This window comes from Neoarius graeffei, chromosome 25, assembly GCF_027579695.1.
Source record: "Neoarius graeffei isolate fNeoGra1 chromosome 25, fNeoGra1.pri, whole genome shotgun sequence".
In the NCBI taxonomy this organism is placed as follows: Eukaryota; Metazoa; Chordata; class Actinopteri; order Siluriformes; family Ariidae; genus Neoarius; species Neoarius graeffei.
The window spans coordinates 31,058,339-31,084,238 of record NC_083593.1 but is presented as its reverse complement, the minus strand read 5'-3'; the positions used below and the strand labels follow the sequence as shown (position 1 = coordinate 31,084,238).

At 42.3% G+C, this 25,900-nt stretch overlaps 2 protein-coding genes across 2 annotated transcripts in view; one reads left to right on the top strand and one right to left on the bottom strand.

Moving 5' to 3' along the window:
- The window catches only part of jhy (junctional cadherin complex regulator), a gene marked incomplete at its 5' end in the record, with an annotated part of 43,396 nt that extends 24,923 nt beyond the window's left edge, over nt 1–18,473 (top strand). The window contains 6 exon segments of the mRNA XM_060908581.1: nt 1,983–2,087; nt 2,964–3,373; nt 3,528–3,810; nt 17,147–17,233; nt 17,737–17,871; nt 18,234–18,473. Coding sequence (XP_060764564.1) covers nt 1,983–2,087; nt 2,964–3,373; nt 3,528–3,810; nt 17,147–17,233; nt 17,737–17,871; nt 18,234–18,473 — 1,260 coding nt within the window.
- A 3,054-nt stretch (nt 18,474–21,527) lies between these two features.
- Nucleotides 21,528–22,948, bottom strand: bsx (brain-specific homeobox). Its single transcript, XM_060909635.1, has 3 exons — nt 22,696–22,948; nt 22,036–22,226; nt 21,528–21,770 (listed from the first exon to the last, which is right to left on the bottom strand). Exons 1-3 carry the CDS (start codon nt 22,946–22,948, stop codon nt 21,528–21,530), a joined length of 687 nt encoding a protein of 228 aa, XP_060765618.1.
- Nucleotides 22,949–25,900: the final 2,952 nt, after the last annotated feature.

Genomic DNA, 25,900 nt, shown 5'->3' with positions numbered 1-25,900 from the left:
CAAAAATATTATACTTGCTCATTTATTTATTGAGGAAAATGATCCAATATTACATATCTGTGAGTGGCAAAAGGATGTGAACCTCTAGGATTAGCAGTTAATTTGAAGGTGAAATTAGAGTCAGGTGTTTTCAATCAATGGGATGACAATCAGGTGTGAGTGGGCACCCTGTTTTATTGAAAGAACAGGGATCTATCAAAGTTTGATCTTCACAACACATGTTTGGGGAAGTGTATCATGGCATGAACAAAGGAGATTTCTGAGGACCTCAGAAAAAGCGTTGTTGATGCTCATCAGGCTGGAAAAGGTTACAAAACCATCTCTAAAGAGTTTGGACTCCACCAATCCACAGTCAGACAGATTGTGTACAAATGGAGGAAATTCAAGACCATTGTTACCCTCCCCAGGAGTGGTCGACCAATAAAGATCACTCCAAGAGCAAAGCATGTAATAGTCGGCGAGGTCACAAAAGACCCCAGGGTAAATCCTAAGCAACTGAAGGCCTCTCTCACATTGGCTAATGTTAATGTTCATGAGTCCACCATCAGGAGAACACTGAACAACAATGGTGTGCATGGCAGGGTTGCAAGGAGAAAGCCACTGCTCTCCAAAAAGAACATTTCTGCTTGTCTGCAGTTTGCTGAAGATCACGTGGACAAGCCGGAAGGCTATTGTAAAAATGTTTTGTGGATGGATGAGACCAAAATAGAAATTTTTGGTTTAAAGCGAAGCGTTATGTTTGGAGAAAGGAAAACACTGCATTCCAGTATAAGAACCTTATCCCATCTGTGAAACATGGTGGTGGTAGTATCATGGTTTGGGCCTGTTTTTCTGCATCTGGGCCAGGATGGCTTGCCATCATTGATGGAACAATGAATTCTGAATTATACCAGCGAATTCTAAAGGAAAATGTCAGGACATCTGTCCATGAACTGAATCTCAAGAGAAGGTGGGTCATGCAGCAAGACAACGACCCTAAGCACACAAGTCGTTCTACCAAAGAATGGTTAAAGAAGAATAAAGTTAATGTTTTGTAATGGCCAAGTCAAAGTCCTGACCTTAATCTAAACGAAATGTTGTGGAAGGACCTGAAACAAGCAGTTCATGTGAGGAAACCCACCAACATCCCAGAGTTGAAGCTGTTCTGTACAGAGGAATGGGCTAAAATTCCTCCAAGCCGGTGTGCAGGACTGATCAACAGTTACCGGAAACGTTTAGTTGCAGTTATTGCTGCACAAGGGGGTCACACCAGATACTGAAAGCAAAGGTTCACATACTTTTGTCACTCACAGACATGTAATATTGGATCATTTTCCTCAATAAATAAATGACCAAGTATAATATTTTTGTCTCATTTGTTTAACTGGGTTCTCTTTATCTACGTTTAGGACTTGTGTGAAAATCTGATGATGTTTTAGGTCATATTTATGCAGAAATATAGAACATTCTAAAGGGTTCACAAACTTTCAAGCACCACTGTAGTATAGCGGAAATGGTGATGAGACTGATAGACTTCCTGCTGTGACGCTGCGGACGTCAAGGTCATTCACTCAGACCGCTCCCTATTTGAATCACTTTAATCATAAAAATGACTATATTATATTTATTGTTAATTCTTAAAACCATTCCTGTGCCATTCTTGAGGTCTCAAGGCATTTATAAACGAAAGTGAGGCCATGGTTCTGTGTATCTGCTTTAAGTAGTTCAAACGGTTTAATAGCTTAGATAGTTTAGAGTAAAATATAATGAATGATGAATACAATGTAGTTTACACGTAAAGAGACTTTCTAGAGGACTTTGTTTTTTATGGGTAAGTGTATTTTGTTTAGAATTAATATTAATTGAAAAAAAATCTAATAGCCTTCACAATTTGTAACTTGTATCCTGGGCATCTCCAGTATACATCATTCTGCATAGATTTTCTGCATAGAACTTTCCCTTCTCTCGCTTTCTTATGCTCTCTCTCTCTTTCTTCTTTCTAGCCCCTACAGTCAGCTGAGGACAGTGTGAGCACTGACAGCCCAGGATGCCCAGACAATGCCCTCAACCTGGAGCTGATGTGGATACAAAAAACTCAAAAACTGAAGGTAGGACCCTTCACTCCTGTTCACTTTATTGATTTCATTCGTCTCTCTTTCTCTCTCATTCCCTCTGTCTCCCTCTGTGGATGTAGGTAGGGCTGCTTGGCACAATCCATTGCCCTAATGCATAACTGTCAGCAAGGGCTTCCTCTCAAGATGAAAATGTCTGCACAGTGGGCGCACTGTCACCCGGGATTTCATTTTCCCTGTGATGGACGCAATTTCTGATAGAGTTGTTCAGGCACAATGGAGCCTCTGAAACGTCTTGAAAAGGAGCCTGTGCTGCAGAGAGAGGGGGAATGGAGAAGCATCATTATTTTGAGCACTTGAACGGTTCCCCTAATGCTGGCAGGCAGAGGAGAGTAAATATTTTCCCATTAGAATGGTGAAAGCTGGTGTTGGCTAAATCAGAGGCATTACATGCTGCGACACAACCCCAGACCTCACCGAATAATGTGTGGCACAGCGTTGTGCATTGCCAGGCCTATAGCAAAAAAAAAAAAAACATCATTTGTATGCCCTGCTCCTCCTCAGGATATTACAATAGCCACAGAGCTGCTGTTTTATAAATATATGTTTTCATACAATAGGTTGGAATGTTTCAGCTCCTGTCCTTGAAACATTTTAATTAGCCTTCATGTCATGTGGACTCTTATTCTTTATCTTCTGTTTGAAATAAATATGCTCAGCATCCTGATCATATTTGTTGTAATGATTTTATTCATGTTAACATTGAGTCCTTTAGGGAAAGCAAGTTAATAATCCCTTCAAGTGCACCATCTCAAGCCTAGTGTATCATAACACAAGCAAACTAATTACCTGTGTGTGCTTCAGTTTGAGTTTGAATGTAAAATTGCATTTTCTTAATCTGTCCCCAATTAGACCCACAACCAGAGTAAGCACTTGGGCAGAGCCAGGCCTCACCACTACAAGAGCACCAAACCCAAAGGTCACCTGAATCAGCCAGTGGAGCAACAGCACTCACAAATTCCCTCTGAGAAGCAGACTTTCAGCTCACCTGACTCTGGCAGTGGCTCACATTGTTCCTTCTCATCGTCTCCAACAATTAACCTTAACGTCAACCTCAACACCTCAGCTGAACCTTTTATCAGTCCTGAACTACAAAACCAGCTCTACACACTTGCACTTCCTCCTTCACCACAGTGGAGGATCAGACATGATGAGTATAACTCACGCTTCAAAGGGCCTAGTTATACTTTAGGTCTTCCTCTCCCTCCTGCTGGTACTGTGGACCATGAGAGCAAAGGAGTAACTAACAAGAACAGCATCAGGTCAGTTTTCAGCCCTACTTCTTAATTCCCATAAAGTTGTATAGCGTTAAAATGAAAGCCAATTTCTTTTAGCCACCTTATTTATAGCAAGCCAGTTTATACTACATTACTTCAGTATTGGTGCAACAATATTTGTCTCTTTTTTTTTTTTTAGGATTTCTCCAACACGACCGCCATTTCAAGAAAGTTCTACCTTGAATGGTCCTCAGCTAGTGGGGTATTATGAGGAGGAAAGTAAGGATCCTGCATATGCACTCCAGACTTACAGTGGAGCCTATCCAGTGCTTCCTCCAATCGGCGGGTCTAACAACAGTGACCCTGAGCTATGCAGTGGCAGACCAGAGGAAGCTACGTATACTATACAAAGGTGCAGCTCAGTGGGATACCTGTCACAGCGAGAGAAACAAAAACAAATGCAGGCCAAAACAGCTTATAAGGTGTGTGGGGGAAAATGAGACAGGGCATTGATTTAGCTCTTGAAAGGAATGCATGAGAATTTCACCATTGTACACTCTCAAAAAATAAAGTACATTATTGTACCTTTAGGGGTACAACAGCTTATCACTGGGACAGTACCCTCTAAGGTACTTATTTGTACCCTTTATATACTGCTTGGGAACATACTGTAACATACGGAACACACGGGAACATTTTCGCCCTAAAAAGGTACACATAGTTACCAGAGGTGGGTAGAGTAGCCAAAAATTGTACTCAAGTAAGAGTATTGTTACTTTAGAATAATATTACTCAAGTAAAAGTAAAAAAGTAGTCGTCCAATTAATTACTTGAGTAAGAGTAAAAAGTACTAATTGAAAAAACTACTCAAGTACTGAGTAACTGCTGAGTAACTTTTGTTTATTGATCAGGATGTCATAAGAGGCAGAGATTGCATATATATTTCACACATAAACTGTGTGTGTGTAGTTCTGTGTATTAACAATAACAAGAAGCTCAAGGCAGTCTGCACATAAACCATAACACTGTGTGTGTGTGTGTGTGTGTGTGTGTGTGTGTGTGTGTGTGTGTGTGTGTGTGTGTGCGTGCGTGCATGCTCACTCCATGAAGTGACTGTTCAGCTTTAACAGCAGCTGAACATCACACGTAATATCTCCTCATACGAAAAAGACTGGAAATAATCCTGTAAGATGCGATCAACGATGTTAATCCTTTCATCTCCCAAAAAGTTGTTTACTGGATCCATCTCGCAGAGGAGTTAGCAAGTGGAAGTAACAAGCAAAAAGGTTGCTAACTAGCTGCCAGTGCCCAGCTTGGCTGGGTGGTGGTGGGGATTGCTAGCAAGCAGTCAAGCTAACAAGCTAATGCCCTTCCTTTTGTGAACAAGCACTTGTAGACAAATAATAAAACAAATCTCACAGAAAAAAACACCTAAAGTCTTCACAAATCCCTCTAATCCACAACAAACACAGTAGCTTGAAAAATGGAGAGTTCACAAACGATATGTTACGCGTTTTGTTATTTAGTAAGTTTTCACCAGTCTTCCATTCCCAGTTTTTGACCAGAGCCGTGTACAACTGTAACGCTATTGAGGAGCTGACATTAGGCGAGCAACCTTATTTTCATGAGCGTTTTTTGGTTTCATATCAATAAAAAGTGATTGTTAGGAAGATTTTTTGTAGTTTTATTTCTTGGTTCTCTGGTGTGTGTGTGTGTGTGTGTGTGTGTGTTATCTTGCCGTCTGAGGCCGCAGTGCGTCAATACATTTCCACAAAACAATGTATTTTACAGTTATTTATGATGTTACAACAGGGCTAATGTCTGCCTACGAAGACAGCCAAAAGCACATAGCTTACCGCAATGTGTTTCCTCAAATTCGGCGTTGAGTTTTTATAAGCTGAAATGTCCACTGGTTTGGGGAGACACATGTGACACCGCATAACATAACTATTATTTTTTGTTGTTTGGAGAGTGAACATGGTTTGTATGTGTGGCCAGGGGTGTGCCTCTTCAGCTTGATGAGAAACGCTGGCCGTTGTCTCTGCCATTTTTCTTCTGCTTCCGTGCTCTTTTCCACCTGGACTGGTCTTGCCGCGGGAATTGTGTGTGCGGGCGCGCGCGGCGGCTTGGCTCTGTTTGATTGGCGAAACGGAGTTAAACCATAGCTCCTCCCACTATGGCTCTGGCTGCTACATTTGATCGGTGAGATGCTGTCATGTGACAGAGCCTCTGCTGGAAGTCTCGACAAAACATAAACAAACAGACCACGCATCGCACGGATCAATAAAAATAAAGTAGCGAGTAATGAGCAGAATATAGCCCAATGTAACGGAGTAAAAGTACTGCTTCTTCTTCACAAATATACTCAAGTAAAAGTAAAAAGTATGCTGCATTAAAACTACTCTTACAAGTACAATTCATCCAAAACGTTACTCAAGTAAATGTAACGGAGTAAATGTAGCGCGTTACTACCCACCTCTGATAGTGACTCTGAGGTCCAATAATGGGCCCTGGCTCTAGGGAGTACATTAGTGTAGATTGTACCTTGGGGGACAGAAATGGACTCGTACTGTACCCTTATTTCTGACAGTGTAAGGGTGTTTGTCTGGTTAAAAACAAATGAAGCATTTAATTAAAAAAACAATTAGGTTATTGTTTTCAATTTAAACTATGTTAATACACAAATCTACCCAAAAATATGTTGATGTAAGTATAAGTGTATTTGTTTTAGCCATTTATGAAGACTGTCCCAATAATTTCATAAAAACATTCAGGAGATCACCGATATATCCCTAACTTTGAGACCAGTAGAGCAAAATTGAGTAAACATGCCTTGCTACAGGACTGGAAGTCCAGGGGGTGGAGTCAGACCAGATCCAGCCCATCCTACTTGGGTGGAGTCAAACCAAAAGTCCAGGGGGTGGTGGCAACTCTGGTAGCTTCAGGCTGGATAAGTGTGTTTGTTGTTCTGTGTTGTAGACCGTTTTGTGGATTATTGTTAGAGTTAAGGGTTAGAGGTTATGGTTAAATTTAGAAGAGGAGTTGTATCAGGTCTAGTTCCACCACCTGGACTTTTGGTTCTGCAGCGTGGACTCTCCAAATTGGCCGTGCTCACTGGGTGAGAAGGATGGCATTGCTCTCTCTCCCCTGTCAATCACTATGATGGTAGTCAATGATGGGTGGAAAAGGGCAGTTATTGTTCAGACGCCACGTGACACAGAATGAACAGACGTTTGAAAATGATACAGTTGTTTCAACAGAGGTGCATGTTAGCCTTCACTAATAATGGTTGCTAGTTGTTGTGTGATGTGGAGAAACAGATTAAATTGGGAAATGTGCTAAAAAAGGAAAATAATACCGTGCATGACTATTCTGAGATGCAAGCATTTTGGTTCGTTTGCAGTCAAACTGTGTAAATGTGTGTAACTGCAAATGTATTTGTGAGAGTGTCTAATGGAGTCTTTTACAGAGATTCATATATATTGTTTTATGGTCTTTCAAGTCTGTTCTACAAACAGGTTATTACCTTTTAATTATCTCTGCCTACTTTGTTGGAGGAGGTTATGTTTTCCCCTCCATTTGTTTGTTTGTTTGTCTGTCCCCAATGTAACTCAAAAAGTAGTGAATGGATTTTGATGAAATTTTGAAGAAAGGTGGGCCAAGTAACAATAGATTAGATTCTGATGCAAATCTGAAAATGTGGCTTGGTGGAGGTATGCACTCTACCAAGTGCCCTTTAAGTTGAAGAATCAGATTGTCGTCCTAATTGCTTAATACAGTAAATTGGAAATGGTGTGAAAATTGGCATAGCAGACCTAGAATGTTTTAAAACCCTCCTCCCCCTGGATATAATGATTATTCTGGCTGTTTGTAGATCTGTAGGTTAATTGTACAAGTAATTGAAGATGCTGTTAATTGCTTTGACATGATGATATGAGGCACGGTAACAGTAATGATGCTAAACTAAATTCAAGGATGAGGTGATTAAGTCCCATGTGTCAGGCTGGGTTGCTGAGATGCTCATTTGCATTTTACCACAGTCTCTTTGTCCTGTGTCAGTGTGAAGTCTGCAGGTGTGGCCCACTAAAGATCAGAGCTGCCCTCCAAAAACAAGCACGGGTAGCCAGAGCAGCCATTCATAAGCATAGAAAGCATGAAGGATCTAGAACTGCCTTTTTTTTAAACTTCTAAGAAAAACATTGGATATATACAGGTTTCCATTTCCAAGGACAACCTCAAGTAGAGTAACATTTTACACCTAGAAAGGAAACACCAAGATGACTACGTTATCTATAGGCAGGTTACACACTCAAACATAACTAATGATGAGCTTTCATTTTTGTATACCTGGAGGAATCGGCATGAGGATATTTATATCAGGACAATTAAAATTTATTCCATGAAATCGAGTCATACATGAGTTGATAGCTGATGAGGCACGTAGCGCCAAGTCGGCTATAAGCCATGTACGACGAGATTGTGGATAGAATAAAAAAGTTATTCCACTCTGGATTTTGAAAAACAGAGCATTTTTTATTTTAATTTTTTGCAAATTCAATAAATAAAAACTTCATATAAAACGTTAGACAAAAACATTTCCGTTTAGAATGTAAACAAACCGGCGAAATATGTCACAGTGCAGGCACTTACAGATGTATGCACAGAAGAGTAATGAGGAGCAAACAGTGACGGAGCCAAAACGTGAAACAAGAATCAGAGTCGTAGAACAAGCGAGGGTCGGGCGATCGGCAAACAATGTTAAGGGGGAAAGACAAAGAGCGTAAACGGGAAAGAGAGAAGCAAGAGTCAGAATAACGAGAGTCAGAAACAAGGTTTGGTATGAACTGATGAGAGCAGAACGATACTTCGCATTGGAGTAGTAGGAGAGAGAGGTTTATATAGGCAGGGGGACTAATTAGGATGATGAGTGATAGCTGAGTTCAATAGTCTGGAGACAGAGGGCATTCTGAGTTTTGGGGAGTGTAGTTCATGGTGTCCACATTTGTAGTTTGGGCAGTTTCATCAGGTTTATTGACAGAGCCCCCCGAGGAGCTCCCACTGGGAGCTATATTCTTTCTAGGGCACCCCCTACCTCTGGGTGCAGGTTTGGCTGGATGCAGAGCATGGAATTCTTGCTTGAGGAGTGGATCTAGGATGTCTTTAGCTGGAACCCGGCTCTGTTCTTTGAGTCCGTAACCCTCCCAATCTACCAGGTATTCAATCTGTTCTTTTCTACGTATAGAGTTGAGGATCTTGTTTACCTAGTAGATGGGTTCACCCTCAATGTCAAGAAGCTGGGTGCTCCTGGCTGGGTGCGTTCTCGGCGAGGGGGCCCGGAATAGCAGGTTTTGAGATAGGATACGTAGAATGATGGTGACAGCCTTCTGTGAGGAGGGAGTTCTAGCCTGGATGAAACTTCGTTGTTGCGGTCCAGCACTTTAAAAGGCCCAATATATCGTGGCTAGAGTTTCTTGCAGGAGTTGGGTTCCCTGAGGTTTCTTGTGGCTATCCAAACTCTGTCACCTGGGTTGTATGCTGGGGTGTCTGCTCTGTGTTTATCTCCATATTCCTTGTATTTGGCATTGATCGTTTCAATCCATTAGTGAACCTCCTCCCATACTGCCTGGCTGCACGAGAACCACTCTTCGATGGCTTGAACTTGGCTGGGAGTGTCATTCCAGGGGAACAGGGGTGGGTGGTAGTTGAGTATGCACTGGAACAGTGTTAGTTGGTTTGCAGAGTGCTTGAAGGAATTTTGTGCATTCTCAGCCCATGGAAAGAAGCGTGCCCAGTCCCCCGGTTGCGCATGCAGAAGATCCTCAAGAAACAGCCGATTTCTTGGTTGGCTCTCTTGACTTGCCCGTTAGACTGAGGGTGGTATCCAGATGTAAGGCTTACTGAAGCCCCTAGTCTTTCCATGAAGCCCCTCCAGAAACGAGAAATGAACTGAGAGCCCCGATCGCTTACAATATCTTCAGGGAGACCATAGTAATGAAAAACCTGCTGGAATAATAGTTCTGCCGTTTGGGCTGCAGTGGGGATGCCAGGTAAGGGAATGAGTTTGAGAGCTTTGGAGAAGCAGTCGATGGTTACCATAATGGTGGGGTTACCTTGTGAGGGAGGGAGGTCAGTGATGAAATCTATGGCTATGTGGGACCAGGGTCTCTGAGGAACAGGGAGAGGGCAGAGTTTACCAGCAGGTGGAGTTATGGGTACTTTGGCTTGTGCACATGAGCATGAGGCGATGAACTGGTTGATCTCTGTGAGCATGTTCTCCCACCAATATTTGTTCCTAAGCATCTGATGGGTGCGTTGGCTGCCCGGGTGTCCCATGGCGGGTGATGTATGAGCCCATGTGATGAGTCTACTTCTGAGAGGTTTGGGCACATATAGTAGACCAGGTAGAAGACTGTCAAGAAGTTGTTGAGGTTGAGAGTTCCTGATTTCTCTGTCTAGGTCCCAAGTGATGGACTGTAGAAAGCACTGAGATGGGAGGATGGGATGGGCTGCAGAGTCCTGGTGAGTGGGAGCAAAGATTCTCAAGAGGGCATCAGCCTTAGTATTCTTGGAGCCTGGGTGGAAAGAAATGGTGAAATTAAAACTTGTGAAGAAAAGAGCACATCTGGCCTGGCGAGGGTTTAACTGCTTGGCTTTCCTGATATATTCTAGGTTCTTGTGGTCTGTTAAGATTACAAACAGGTGATTGGCAACTTCTAGCCAATGTCACCATTCTTCAAGGGCCAGTTTTATCGCAAGTAACTCCCAATTCCCCACATCATAATTCCTTTCTGCTGATGGGAGTTTCTTAGAAAAGAAGTCTACTGGATGAAGTTTCTGTTTCTCCCCAAAACGTTGGGATAAGATTGCCCCTACTCCCGTGTCAGAAACATCTACCTCCAGGGCGAAGGGCTTGGAAGGATCAGGATGCTGTAAGATGGGAGCAGAGGTAAAGGTTTGTTTGAGACAACAAAATACTTCTTCTGCCGAGGGGTTCCACTGAAGGTGTTTCGGTCCCTTCTTGAGTAGTGCTGTCAAGAGAGCGGCAATTGAGCTGAACCCTCTAATAAACCGGCGATAGAAGTTTGCAAAACCCAGAAAACGTTGAAGGTCCTTAATGGACATGGGTAAGATGTAACTGCAGAGACCTTCGATGAGTCCATACTCACTCCCTCGGCACTGATGATATATCCTAGGAAGGAGATATGCTTCTGATGGAACTCGCATTTCTGCTTTGACATAGAGATGGTTCTGAAGCAGGTGTTGGAGAACTGTTCTTACATGCTCTTGGTGACTTTCCTCATCTGGAGAGTATATCAGGATGTCATCGATATATGCAATAGCATATCTGCCTAGCATGTCCTGTAGCACATCGTTGATAAGACACTGGAACACTCTAGGCACCAAAGAAAGGCCATACGGCATTACCCGGTATTCAGAATGGCTGGCGGTAGTGCTGAATGGGATTTTCAACTCATCACCCCTTTTGATTCTGATGAGGTTGTATGCACTACGTAAATTGAGTTTCGAGAAGATCTTTGCTGATCTGAGTTGTTCCAGGGCTATGGAAACAAGAGGAAGTGGATAAGGGTATTTCACTGATACCTGGTTCAATCCCCTGTAATCATTGCGTGGGCATAGACCCCCACCTTGTTTCTCCACAAAGAAGAAGCCAGCCAAAGCTGGAGACTTAGAAGGATGGATTGTAGCCCTGCTTGAGGGCCTCTTGAATGTACTCCTTCATAGCTGTTTGTTCTTTCTGAGAAAGAGGATAGATATGCCCATGAGGAGGTGACATGCCTGGCAGGAGGTCAATGGCGCAGTCATAGGATCTTTGAGGTGGCAGCCCACAGGCTTTTCCCTTGCTGAAAACCTCCTTGAGGTCCAGATAACATTTAGGAATGTTGTCCAGAGTGTCAGGTTGAGGGCTCTCCACAGAGGTGGAGGCGAGAGTTATTTGAGGACAAGAAATGCAGCCTTGAAAGCATGTGGGTGACCACTGTAGAATGTCTTTGTTTTGCCACGAGATCAAGGGGTCGTGAAGCTGGAGCCAAGGGTAGCCAAGGATGAGATCGTGACTTACAGTGGTGGTGACATAGAGTGAGATGAGCTCAGAGTGGATGGCACCCACTTGGATGCATAGAGGAGCTGTGCATAAGGTGACAAAACCATCTCCTATTGGTCCCCCATCGATGGTCCAAATGCTGAGTGCACTTTGAAGAGGGGTTATTGGCAAGTTGAACTTCTGAACGACTGAGTTGCTGATAAAGTTCCCCTCTGCCCCTGAGTCATTGAAAGCAGAGAGGATGTGGGTAGAAGAAGCCAACTTTAACAATACTGGAACCTTGAACAATTTGGAATTGAACCATCTTATTGGACTTACGTTGCGTGGAGGATCGTCTGTAGGAGATGAACGGGAAGGACGAATGGGACAGTGATTCAACTGATGTTCAGGGCTCCCACAGTAGAAGCAAATCAGAATCAGAATTACTTTATCAATCCCTGGAGGGAAATTCAAATTTGCTACCAAGCTCCTGAATCAAAGAAGTAGTAAACATGTCTAAAAATAGAAGATAAAATCGTCTGAAAAAAGAATAAATAAAAATAAAATAAATTTAAATAAGTTCAATAACTTAAGTAAAAGCCAAATGAAGTGATTTTGCATACAATGACTCCTATATACATATATTGCACCTAAGTTAAGGATACAGTATACATGGTAAGACAGTGTACCATAGTTATACAGTGGCATTGTACAGCTTGACTGCAACAGGTAGGAATGATTTCCTGTGTCTCTCAGTTGTGCAGCGTGGAAGAATTGGCCGTTTACTGAATGTGCTCCTGTTGCTGATCAGCTCCTCATGTAGAGCGTGGGAAGGACAGTCTAAGATTTGTTTTTATTTTGGACAGTGTCCTCTTCTCCAACACCACTGTCAGAGAGTCCAGTTCCACGCCTACAACATGGCCGGCCTTCCTGATGATCTTATTGAGTCTGTTCATGTCCTTCACCTTCAAGCCGCTGCCCCAGCAGATGACAGCGTACAGGATGGCACTGGCCACCACAGACTCATAGAACATCCGCAGCATCATTTGGCAGATGTTGAAGGACCTCAGCCGTCTCAGAAAATAGAGACGGCTCTGGCCCTTTTTGCATACAGTGTCCACGTTTTTGGACCAGTCCAGTTTATTATCCAAGTACACCCCCAGGTACTTATATTCCTCTACTACGTCCACACTGACCCCTTGGATGTTAACAGGGTTCACCGGAGCCCTGATTCTCTTCAGCTCGACCACCAGTTCTTTCGTCTTCGTCACGTTGAGCTGTAGGTGGTTCTTCCTGCTCCACGTGACAAAGTTGTCCAGCACCGTCCTGTACTCTCTCTCATCACCACCGGTAATACGTCCAACCACTGCAGAGTCGTCAGAAAATTTCTGGAGGTGGCAGGTCTTCATGCAGTAGTTGAAATCAGTGGTGTAGAGAGTGAAAAGGAAAGGAGAAAGGACAGTCCCTTGTGGAGCCCCGGTGTTGCTGATCACTCTGTCCGACACACAGCACTGCAAGCACACGTACTGTGGTCTGCCAGTCAAATAATCCACAATCCAGGACACCAGTGGGGCATCCACCTGTATCGCTGTCAACTTCTCACCCAGCAGAGCCGGCCGGATGGTGTCAAAAGCACTGGAGAAATCAAAAAACATGATCCTCACAGTGCTGGCTGGCTTGTCCAGGTGGCCGTAGACTTTGTTGAGCAGGTAGATGATTGCGTCCTCTTCTCCAAGACGGGGCTGGTAGGTGAACTGAAGGGGGTCAAGAAGTGGTTGGACCATAGGCCGGATCTGCTCCAGGATGAGTCTCTCAAGGGTTTTTATGATGTGTGACGTCAATGCCACGGGCCTGTAGTCTTTGAGGTCACTGGGACACGGCTTCTTCAGTACAGGGACGAGGCATGACGTCTTCCACAGCACGGGGACCCTCTGAAGACCCAGGCTCATGTTAAAGACATGCTGAAGTACTCCACTTAGCTGGAGGGCACAGGTCTTCAGGGCCCTGGGGCTAACACCATCCGGGCCTGCTGATTTTCCTGCATGGAGTCTCTTCAGCTGTCTTCTCACTTGCTCCTCGCTGATGATCGGTGTGGAGGTGACAGGTGGGGGAGGGATGAAGGTGTTTCTTGGGGGGGGTGCTCAGCCAGGGGGTCTGTTGAGGAGGTGCGAGTGAGGTCTTGAAATGGGGATGAGGTTGGGCAAGAAGAGGTGGGGGAGGGGAGAGAATGTGAAGTGTGTGGTTGTAGCCATCCCGCAGAAGAGTGGTGGTGGTGGGTTGGGGTCATGCCATTGAATCTGTTGAAGTAGAGATTCAGGTCATTCGCCCTTTCCACATTGCCATCCACTCCTTCACTGTTGGTTGGCTTGTAACCAGTGATGGTCTTCATTTCACTCCACACCTCTCTCATGTTGTTCTGTTGGAGTTTCCACTCCAACTTCCTGCTGTACTTTTCCTTGGCCTCCCTGATCGTTGCTCTCAGTTCACGCTGTACTCCTCGCTCTGGTAGGACAGTTCACAAATTGGGTGAAAGTGGAAAGTGTTTTGTCCAAATTAACATGATTAAAGTCACGTGAGATAGCAGTGAATGCACTCGGGTGTTGAGTCTGTAGCCAGGCTATTGCAGAGTGAATAGTGTCACAAGCAGTGTTCGGGTTTGCAGAGGGGGGAACATAAACAGCCACCATGATAACTCCCTGGGCAGATAATATGGACAAAGTCCGACAGCACACAGTTCAACATCCGGGCTGCAGATGCGCTCCTTCAAGGTGATGTGAGCTGGGTTACACCACCGGTTGTTCACAAGAACAGCAAGCCCTCTCCCTTTGCGCTTACTGCTCCTGGCACAGTCTCTGTCCGCATGCACCGTGTGGAAGCCCTTGATTGTAGTATTGTCGTCGGGAACATCCTGATGCAGCCATGTCTCCACGAAGCACATTAAACTGCACTCCCGATACTCCGTCTGACTCTGGGCCAGTGCCGTCAGCTCGTCCCCTTTATTCCCAAGGGACCTTACGTTCCCCATGATGATAGAGGGGAGACACGGCATATAAGATTTTTCAATAAGCTTCCATTGTCTCAAAGCCACCCTCTTCCTCTGTAGCTTTTTATTTCCTCTGCATCCTCTATGTGTTTTCCACCAAATTACCGCAGGGATCTCTTCCGGTCTTGTCGCTAGAGCAGCCGGCTTCAGTTCGATCAGCTGATCCCTGGTGTAAACAATGTGGGCGGCATGGAGTTGTTGTGTGGCTGCGCTGAAAAAAAGTTTTGCGACTGTGAGCAAAAACACCAAAACTCTTGCAACCCTCATAGTGTCTTGATTACAGTGTTATGGTAACGGAAAAAAAATAGCAAAAAAAATGAAGATAAGACAAGTAGGAAAAGTAGAAAATAGAGAAAAAGGATCAGGAGCATTCATTGCAGGCTGCATGCGAGCTGGCGCATGCACACTATTAAAGCCCCTCCTTTCTCCTAGCACGTTCGGAGCGAGTTAACCAGATGCGTGAGATGTCCATGGCAGAACTGTCCTCTGAGGCTGGATCCAGCTTTCCACTCTCCTGTAGGGAAGGTCGATGACCCAAGAGATTACCAAGACAAATTGCGAGGTCAATGAGAGAATCCAGCATTAGTTGTTAATCTCGGCAGGCGAGTTCACTCAGAATCTCTGGGCACAAACCTTGGCAAAATACAGCTTTCAGAGCGGGATCAGTCCATCCACTAGCGGCCGCTAGCGTTCTGAATTCCAGGGCATATTTGGCCACGCTTCTGGAGATGTAATATGGTGAGTAAACTTTCACCTACTTCAATCCCTTTGGGTTCATGGTCAAAAACCCTTTTAAACAGAGTGAGAAATTGCTCATAAGACTTAGACGGCTCGCTGCCCTTACTCCAAACTGCACTGGCCCATCGGAGTGCTTTGCCTGTGAGAGAGGAAAGAAATTTAGCAATCTTGTGCTCGTCAGACATGCTAGGCATAGCAGCGAAGTACATGGAGCATTGGAGAAGGAAGCCTTTACAGGCAAGAGGGTCTCTGGCGAATTTCTCCGGAGCCAGAAGTTGTAGCGCTGGAGTTGGAGATGACTCAGAACGTGTTAGGAGGGCCTGTGACATCACAGTTGCTAGTTGGGCCATTCTTGTGTTGAGATTGGCTAGCATCTGCTGATGCTGTCCTAATAGGCGTCCTTGGGTGTTGAGAGCAATTTTCTTTGCCTCTTCCGCTACATTCATGGCAGCGAAGTATCCTGTCACGGTACAGGCACTTACGGATGTATGCACAGAAGAGTAATGAGGAGCAAACAGTGACAGAGCCAAAACACGCGACGAGAATCAGAGTCGTAGAACAAGCGAGGGTTGGGCGATTGGCAAACAACGTTAAGGGGGAAAGACAAAGAGCGTAAATGGGAAAGAGAGAAGCAAAAGTCAGAATAACGAGAGTCAGTCAGAAACAACAAGACTTGGTATGAACTGATGAGAGCAGAACGATACTTCACATTGGAGCAGTGTGAGAGAGAGGTTTATATAGGCAGGGGGACTAATTAGGATGATGAGTGACAGCTGAGTTCAGTAGTCTGGAGACAGAGGGTGCTGTGAGTTTTGGGGAGTGTAGTCCATGGTGTCCATGTTTATAGTTTAGACAGTTTCAGCGGGTTTACTGATAAAGACAGTAGCAATTTGTGAAAAATGCTATAAATAATAATTGTTGAAAAATAAAAAAGACATGTCCTGACCATCAAATACTTTTATTCCATATTTTCTTGCTTTTTTGTATTTTTTGAGGCTTTCTTCTTCTTGTTCTTTAGAGTTTTTTGGCGGTTGGCAAACCAAATTAAAGGTGCATTACTGCCACTGTCTGGGCTGGATTGTGGAACAGGAGATTTTTTTTTTTGGGGGGGGGGGGGGCGCTATATTCTTTGAGTTATTTCTGTTTATTTTAAATACTTGATCATTTTTGGGGTTTTGTTTTCAAGTCAAGTTTTTATTTCATCCTCGGTTGGTTCAGCAACACACTCCACCATTTTGTTTTTCTCTACTCATTGTATATAAGCTGATAGCCTAGTAGTAGAGCAGCCAATCAGAACACGTGATTGCTCATATCCAGTGAATGTGGATAGAATAAAACGAGATATCCGGAGTAGCTGTTTTCACCCAGTGCTGCTATAATAACAAAGTAAATATTGTAACAGCATCCAAACAAAAACAGCTCAGTAGTAGACACACACAGGACCAGCGAGAGGTCATGATGTCACGCAACACATCCACTTGATGCGGTCTCAGGATTAAGTCGTCTTTACGCCATAAAACAGATTGCCTCTTCTCTTCACAGCACCATGGCTGCCATCATGTCTCATGGGATTATGGGATAAATTTGTAAAACAGGGGGAACAGATCAGTGGAGAAAGTAAGCATCCTGCAGTGTCCATGACCAATGGCTGATCCGATACAGACCCTAGAGCCTGAAGGAGCCATCTTGATCTGGCCTGATTAGCCCCTTTTTCTTTGCAAGAGCTTGTGGATTGCTACTCGAGTGCACCTTAGACATCCATAACGGATTAACTGCTTACTCTTTCAATAAGTCTTAGCTTCAGCTTCTTCTTCTATTCTTCTGAGAATGGTTACACAATTTTTTTCTGAGGGCTGATTAATGAGGATATCACTATAATGGTCATCATTGTATTAATGCAGCATATTGTTCAAAGCTGTTAACTTTTAGGTGTTTCTGACTTCTTACAATACTTTCTTCTGTTTACTGACACATATGATTGGTTCTCTCCATTCAGACATACACGTTGAAGGACTACAAGAGCTTGAATTGGAATGTGAAGCTGGGAGGTCTCGGACCATCCAACAGTGTTGCTGAGGATGTGGTAAGAACCGTAATAACATAATGCTTGGGAAACACCCCAGCAGGAAGATCTGCAATTACTTGGGTCAAACTGAACCATGCATTCACTATTTCTTCTTGTTGGTTTAATGAATCCTGAACAGCTATTTCCAACTATGAAATGGTATTGAGGTCTCTATCCTCATGAATGTGAGAGACTTTCGCCACTGCAAATGAACAGAAAGGAATTTACAAATTTAATGTGTGTAAGCCTTGGAGTGGGGCATTTTCCTGCTTTTCTTTTGTCAGCAATAGTAAAACCTTCAATGAATTTGATTTTCAGATGGGTTTTCGGCAAGGCAGACACTGATTTGTGTTTGATACAGGTTCCAGGGAGATGATGAGATTTATTTAGTTTTGTTTGCTACTGTGAAGTGGCCACCGAGAGAGACACACAATGGGGTAGAGGGGCCTTAAGGGAGAAAACGGCTTAGGTAATTAAACCTCCCTTTTGTAATCTGCTGCTGTCTCTCTCTTCGCTGTCAGGCTGAGAAAATTAGACAACAGAAGCTGTATTCAAATATGATCCGTGAGCAGAACAAGAAGATAAGTAGGATTCCCTCTGTGCCGACCAGGAACTCAGTGGGCAGTGGCAACAAGAACAGCATTCCCAGGAACAAGGTGAAGGAGGCCTGAAAACACAACACTGGATTTATCATGTAGCCCATTAGAATAAAACACTTCTGTGTGTGCTGTTATTGGAAAATAATGAACTTACACTTCTTACTGAATAAAATCAAACTATTTTAAATTTTAACACAGGTACATGTGCTGAATGAACACCTACAGTATTTCTCAAATCTGAACACAAAAAAACTGTAAGAATTGCTACAGGTCTCCATTTAGCCCACACTTTAAGAGTTAATTCAACAAGCATTATCTATAGGTGTTTAATTCACACAATATGTACTGGCCCTTTCATTGAAATTCCTACCTATAACAATGCGTTCAATTCTCACTGTTGAATCTTTGTCCCTTACCAGGCCCTGGAGTATGCCAAAACCATTGCAAAACCGAAAGCACCTCCGCTAAAGGAGAGACCCAAAGACAAGACTGAGAGTGAAAGACTGTTTGAGCGCTCTGCCTGTTTCCAGTTAGGAGTGGATCTCACTGAGCAATCTACTTTAGAGATGTTGAAGAAACGACATGAGCAGGAGAAACAGATTGTGGAACACTTTACAGAAATCCACGGCAAGTCATCTGCACCCTCTGTCAACAGCTAGTTAGTCCATTGCAATGAAATAGAGAACTCTGAAGCATTTCGAGGCTTGTTCAAATAAAAGTACAGTGTTTGAAATGAAATGCATGTTGTCTGTTATGTCTCTTTATCATATCAATATATTGTTAATGTATTGCAGTATTTTAACTCATTTTAATGTCACAAAATATATTATGTACATTTGTGTGATTTTATTTTATTTTTTGAATATCCTTGGATTTTTATCTTGTGTTTTATCAGCAGAAGTGTGGATTGGTAATAATAACGAGAGAAATCTATTGAGTCTGTGTGGCTCAAACAGACTCAATAGGCATTTGCGTGGTGTAAAACATCTGCCACAGTTCATAGGACTAGTTACTTAGGAAAAATATATATAATACACATTTTTTAAGAATAAAAAATTGTAACAGGACATAAGCTACCTGATTATAGCATCATGCATTTTACTTCCTTTTTATTTTATGGACACACCTGGCTGCACTGATCACACCATTGAGCTGATTTTTCAGCCACTTCCTGCCCATTACTCTGATTATTCCCACTTTACCCATTCCCTTTTCTCGAACTGAGAAAAAAGAGGGTCAAACAAAGATGGCACTTTGAAGCCTCGTCTGATTAGAGCCTGTAAACTTGTTTTCTCTATTTTTAAAGTGATAATTCCCTTCCCCTTAAAACAATCTCGAGCACCTACCCCTTTAATGGAAGCCTTAGATCGTTATCAAAGAGCTATTTGCTCGCATGTAATATTTTAATTAGATTATAGCCTCTATTTAACCCATCATGTCCGCTTTGATGCTCCGTTGTTTTCGGCGTCAAGCCTCCGCGCGCGAGCTTCATAAACGCACAACCTTTTGAATTAATGAGACTTTCCGGACCGACTCTCTACGTTGCGCTCTCTCTCTCTCTCTCTCTCTCTCTCTCTGTCTCTCATGAAGGAGGTTGCATTAGCATCCTCCCGCTTTTTTTGGTCCCAGGCTTTGATGTGCACGAGGCGCCGCAGCCTTTGCAAATGAGCTGATGAGGCCGCCATTAAAGAGAGCGGCGCTCTAATCGAACGCTTAATCTTTTAATTGATCACCTTCCGCACGGCCTGCTCGCTTCTCCAGCTATTACACATCCATCCATCCATCTGTCCATCCATCTATCTATCTAAAACAGCATTTCGAATTGTTTTTCGAAAACAAGAAAGAGTGCAGGGCGGCACGGTGGTGTAGTGGTTAGCACTGTCGCCTCACAGCAAGAAGGTCCGGGTTCGAGCCCCGTGGCCGGCCGGCGAGGGCCTTTCAGTGTGGAGTTTGCATGTTGTCCGCGTGGGTGTCCTCCGGGTGCTCCGGTTTCCCCCAAAGACATGCAGGTTAGGTTAACTGGTGACTCTAAATTGACCGTAGGTGTGAATGGTCGTCTGTGTCTATGTGTCGGCCCTGTGATGACCTGGCGACTTGTCCAGGGTGTACCCCGCCTTTCACCCGTAGTCAGCTGGGATAGGCTCCAGCTTGCCTGCGACCCTGTAGAACAGGATAAAGCGGCTAGAGATGATGAGATGAGATGAGATGAAGAAAGAGTGCACATATCCCGAAGAAGAAACCCAACATCCTCATTAAAGCCTTGAGATGAGCGCAAGCTTTCGTCTTGCATGTTGCACACTTTCTTAACTGAATAGCTGATACTGATGGGGAAAAAACAGGAGTTTTTTTTTATTAAGATTTGCATATGATTAAAGGTATTTTATTGAAGACTTGTGTTATGTATAGCTCTCTGTTCATAGTCACATTTTTATAATTAATAAATTAGATATAGGCCTATGTGTTAGATGCTGTGTGTAGTGTACACTTCTTTACAAGGATTATACACAATGACTAATGAGATTATTGGCCTTCTATAAAATTCCTGTGTCTGATACCTGTCCCGGATTGGTGGTGGTGGTGGTGGTGGGGGGGTGAAACAACAACCACAAGGCATTTTTTTTAACAGCAAGTACGCATTTATAGGATACACTAGTGGCATGTGCAGGGGACACAAAAAGTGTGTATAAAAAATAATCCGATAGCAAAATGAGTTTTTAAAAACTTATGAGAGAAGAAAGTGACTCTTCAGATTCTCTTTATATTGTTGTCTCTGTTCATTAATGTAAATAAACAAACAAAAAACAAAAGCGTTTCGGTTAACCTGCTTTATCTTTTAAAACATGATTTCTTTTTTAAATTATTTTTGGAATTCGTGAAATAATTCAGGGTCTTTATAAATGCTTTGTAATAACGTAGTGAACAAATGGGTCAGGTTTTTGAAATGTGTGAAATTTTTTCAACCCAAAAAAAATCTTAATAATAATAATAATAATAATAATAATAATATCAGCCTATTGTGATTGTTCCCTCTTGTGGTTTTATATATCACCAAACCCGTTAATGTTCCATCAGTTACCGTTAAATAACAAAAAGGAAGCCAAATGTGAAATTGATCATAGTTTGCTTTGAACAAGTCATAATTTCTTTGATAATTAATTCACTGTACATTATTTTAACATGTTTTGCATTAATAAAAGACACATCACAGTTTTAGAGCTGATGAACATGATGCGTCAACAACATCCGAAATCACTGCCGCGTTCGTGCTCAAGTTATCCAGTAGCTATAAACAAGTGCTATTATATACCATGATTATATTTACAGATTGTCAAATACAATATTTATTACCCCTCCCATATTCACAAAAAAAGTCACTGTGGACTTGTGACAGACTATTTCAAACCCGATCGTTTCATTATAATCCTCAGTATGGGTGAAACTGTTGGTAATAATAATAATAATAATAATAATAATAATAATAATAATAATAATAATAATAATAATAATAATTTTAGAATCGAAATTCCTTCTGTACGGAGCTACCTGGAGTGATGAGTCATTCTGCTGATAAATCATGTCATAAGCGCTTGAATAATATAGTTTTAGATGGTTATTAATTTATAATATAAAAAGAAAAAAAATCTAAATAGAATTTCCTATCTAAAATTCAGTAATCGATCTATACATGGGTGGTTTAGTTCATGTTCTTCGGTCTATAGTAAATGTTCAGGGGAGCAGATGTCGTCCTCAATATCGACCTCGTCTTCGTTTTCATCCACCGTGTATCTGTCCGGACTCATTGCGTCTTTTGCGTCTCCTGCGCTTTTGTCGTGCAGCTCGCCGGCACTCGAGTTCTCCACAGATCTGTCCGAGTCCCCGGGTGTCTTCTGCTCCTCCTGCGTTTTCCTTAATTGCTTTTTATGCTTCATCCTTCGGTTCTGAAACCAAGTTTTCACCTGTGCAATGGGATTTAAAAAAAGCAAAAAAGCAAGAAAACCGTGTTTAATAAAAGTCCTTAAAGCCCCGAAAGGTGCTTTTATTTTTAATTTTGTGCGCACAAATTATCTTGTGAAAACTACTTATGATCAATATCATTATTTTGTGCGCACAAAATTTATTTAAAAAAAACCTTTCAGGACTTTATTTTATTGCTCCGTCGGTATTGTTAGTCTGCAGTGCGTGTAATGTGGAGGCGATTTGAGGTTGGTTGTCGTGGCTCACCTGTGTTTCTGAGAGGCTGAGTGCTGTGGCCAGCTCCACACGCTCCGGGGTTGAGAGATACCGCTGCATTTCAAAGCGCTTTTCCAGGCCGGACAGCTGCGAGTCCGAGAAAACGGTGCGCGCTTTCCGGCGCCTGCAGTGTTTCCCGGGCAGCTCCGGGTGATGCTGGAACAACGATGGCATCTGCACTCCTTCACCATGGAGAATTCATTTTTTTTTAATTCTCATTTATTCGTATAAGTAATCTATTTGAATTTAAATAACATTTGCAAATATATAAATATTTCAACATGTTAATAGCTTATTATAAGGAAAGTTTCTGCTCTTTGTGCATGGCCTTGTATTCCAGCGCATAATATTTCCCAGAATTAAGAGAGAGAGAGAGAGAGAGAGAGAGAGAGAGAGAGAGAGAGAGAGAGAGAGAAACATTTCCTCACTTAATTTAGAAATTGCATCGACTTTGTGCCATATACACGGGTTTTAATTCGAGCACAACAGCAAACAATTAAAATGACTAGTTACAGGAAGAACAAAAGTGCTTTTTTAAATAATAATAATAATAATAATAAATAAGAACAGCTCCTTAGCATAAATATAACACCGTGATGCTTATTGCATGAGCTGTATAGTGAGTTTGTGCAGAAAGAAGAGCGTTCTTACCGGAGGTGAAGAAGTAGGGGTGATGTTCTGGTTTGTGCAGCGGATGGTGTGGATGGGAGGCGAGGATCGGAGTGGGCATGAGGGGGTATCCGTATTCAAGCAGAGGCATCCGAGACGCGAGCGAGTTGGAGAAAGGCGACGGAAACACATCCCGCAAAGGCTTCGGCTTGTGGAGCAAAATGTCTTCAATGAAGAAGGACGTTGACCTCTGACTGGGCATCTGTGCGCCCGGAGACGTGTAGTTCAGGTTCATCTTGATACAGAGGCTCGGCCTGGACGCAGTTCTAGCTGCTTGTTTGCGCAAAATAAAATAATAATAATAATAAAATAAAAAACTCCAGGCTGCTTACCTTCGTCTGCAAACCTTAAGAAATTCTCGCAGAAACGTAAATCTCTCCGTCTACCCACCGCCAGGTACATTACTATTTATTGGGAGGTGAGTGACAGGCGGCAAATTGCGGTGTAGATCGTGCGCTCGGCCAATCAGGCGCCTGCGGGGCGGAGAATTGAATTAGTCCTCTATGGATTAATTAAAGGGGCGGCGGTGCGGACGGAGGCCGCAAACAGCTCCTGCGCGCCTGCTCGACTCCTGCAGCTTTTTTCTGCGCTTTAGCCAGGCCGTGCTTATTTAAACCCACTGTATTTTTGTGGACTCTATATAGAGAGGATCTAGCCGATTATTTTCCACCACGGTTTTCAGAATGACTGGTAGAACATAATGTAAGGGATAACTATTTTTATTCTGCAAATGTTCTATTATTATTATTATTATTATTATTATTATTATTATTATTATTATAGCCTACTTATTATTATTATTATTATTATTATTATTATTATTATTATTATTATTATATTACTTATTGTACTAGGCCCAAATATGTTATATGTATGTCGATTCGCAACAATATTAGCTACCAATTACACGAAGAAGAAATGCAACACCATACAGCCTGTTGCTTTCATGCAATAACTCTTCTCAATTGCAGACTTTATACTAAAGAGCCTCTAAAGTCCCGAAATATCTCGCGTGCACAAGATAACTTGTGCACACAAGTTAAAATAAATAAACTTTTCGGGCTCCTTATCCGCCTTTGATGGGAAAAAAACTTGCTTTGCCAAAATGTTCCTCTTTCTTTAAGTGCACGGTTGAGATCTGGTCTAATTCGTGGTTTGTGACCGAGCTTGTGTTTAATTGCACATACTGAAACCACGAGTGTGTTTGAGCTGCGTCTCAGCTGAGGGGGCGTAATTTGCTGCTATCGTCTTGTCATCACATCTCCAATCACTGTGGTTAAGGCTCAGAAGTGTTGCATTAGTGGCAGGAGTCTTGCAGCAATGCTATTAGATAATTAGGGAGGATGTTACAGCGGAAGTTGTAATCCTCAGGCGCGGGCTAAAGGATTTTCATCTTTAAAAAAAAGATTACTTTGTTCAATTAGGCATTACAGTCTGTAGTTTTTGTTTGGCTGCATTTGAGAAACAAAACGTGCCACTGATCATAGTGAAACTGTGTTGCACTGATTGAGCACTGCTGTTTCTCTTTTTCGCCCTTAAAACAGAGGGAAAGAAAAGGATCCAAAGACGCAACTGCTGGATGAATAAAAGCAGAAAATGTGCATGAATCTGGTAAATGATAAATCAACAAATCACATTTAAATAAATTCAACTGACGTGTGATTTTTGTATATAATGGGATTTCTCACGAGCGCCAGTCCTCCTATAACTGATACCTTTATTGCAGCTGGTTATTTGACAATAGGTGGTAACTGGTTGCTTTTTAAGGCAATCTGAGAAAGTAAATGAATTAATGGTGATGAAATCGCCTTTACTTGGCGGGTCGATGGAGTCGCTGCAGTTAAGCGGCTTTTAAACACACATTTAATCAAGTGAAATTGGGAGCAGCGCGCGCACTGTAGCGTCCCACCTGAGCGCGCGCTGCTCTAAGAGGATTGCAGTATTACCGACATGGAGTCATCTGCTGAGAACAACACTACACTCACACCATGCGGTTACCTGTAAGTCCTGGGAGGACAAGAAAACACACACTCACACACACACACCTTATCATTGGTGCTGTTTTGAGGACACTGACATTTTGCATAATAAATATTTAATAAACAATGACCTTGAAATTCACTGTAAAAGCAGGGTGATGTTATTAGAAGATAAATTGTTCTTTAAGAACTGACTCTTAGAATTACAGAAGTGCATTATCCCATTGTGTGTTAACATTATGTCAGGGGAGATGATTAGTCAGTTCATTGTGGCATCCAGCAAATTGATTAAGGACCCATCAAGGATCCCCCCCCCCCCCCCCCCCAAAAAAAAAAGCTCTTTGTATTAACAACAGTTGAAGAGCTTCTTTCCAAAACCTGCTAAATCCATTTTAGTACGATCAGAGAAAAATCAAAATTTCATTTACAGTTTCAATATTTGTCCTAAGGTGGACCGAATTGACATTCATATAACTAAATAACTAAAACAAGATATTTCAGAAATATTTACAAAATGATGAGTGAGAAAATGTTACATAGTGTTCAAATGTGTTTACTCAGAATAAAGCCCATACACAATCTCTTTGAAATTTCCCACAATAATGAGAATGAGCAACAGTCGATATGACTGAAGAGGTCACAGGTCCTAGATGGCATGTGGGATGTCAGTCGGTGCTTCATTAACATTTATGATAACATTCACTTCAAGTAGTAAAGCTGCAAAAACTTTTGTAAGACACAATAATGACACACTTGATTCAGAGTTTGAATCTCCATTCTCAAAAAGAATCAGTGAAGATGTACAGTATATGACTGAGAATCTTCCGGTTGAAGGATTTAATGAGTTTTGAACCTGCTGGGACTAGTAGATTTTGGAAACAAAATAAATTTGACATCGGCTTCTAATGTTGGACTGAAGTGGTTTTGATCATAAAACTTATTTGTTATGATGGACAGAAAGCTCTTTGGTTTACTTAATGCTTTAGTGTATTTAAAACAAAACAAAACAAAACAAAACAAAACAAGTCTGGACTTAGCAGGTTTTTGGGGGGAGTCTTTGTTTGTGCCTGATAGATTGCCTGATCTCACAATTTATTCATTATTTATTCAGTTAAAGTCACATAGAGATTAATAACCATGGCCATTTAATCTTATGATGATGCAAAGATTTGGAATTATCCAGTTTCTTAGACTTATATTAAATTAAA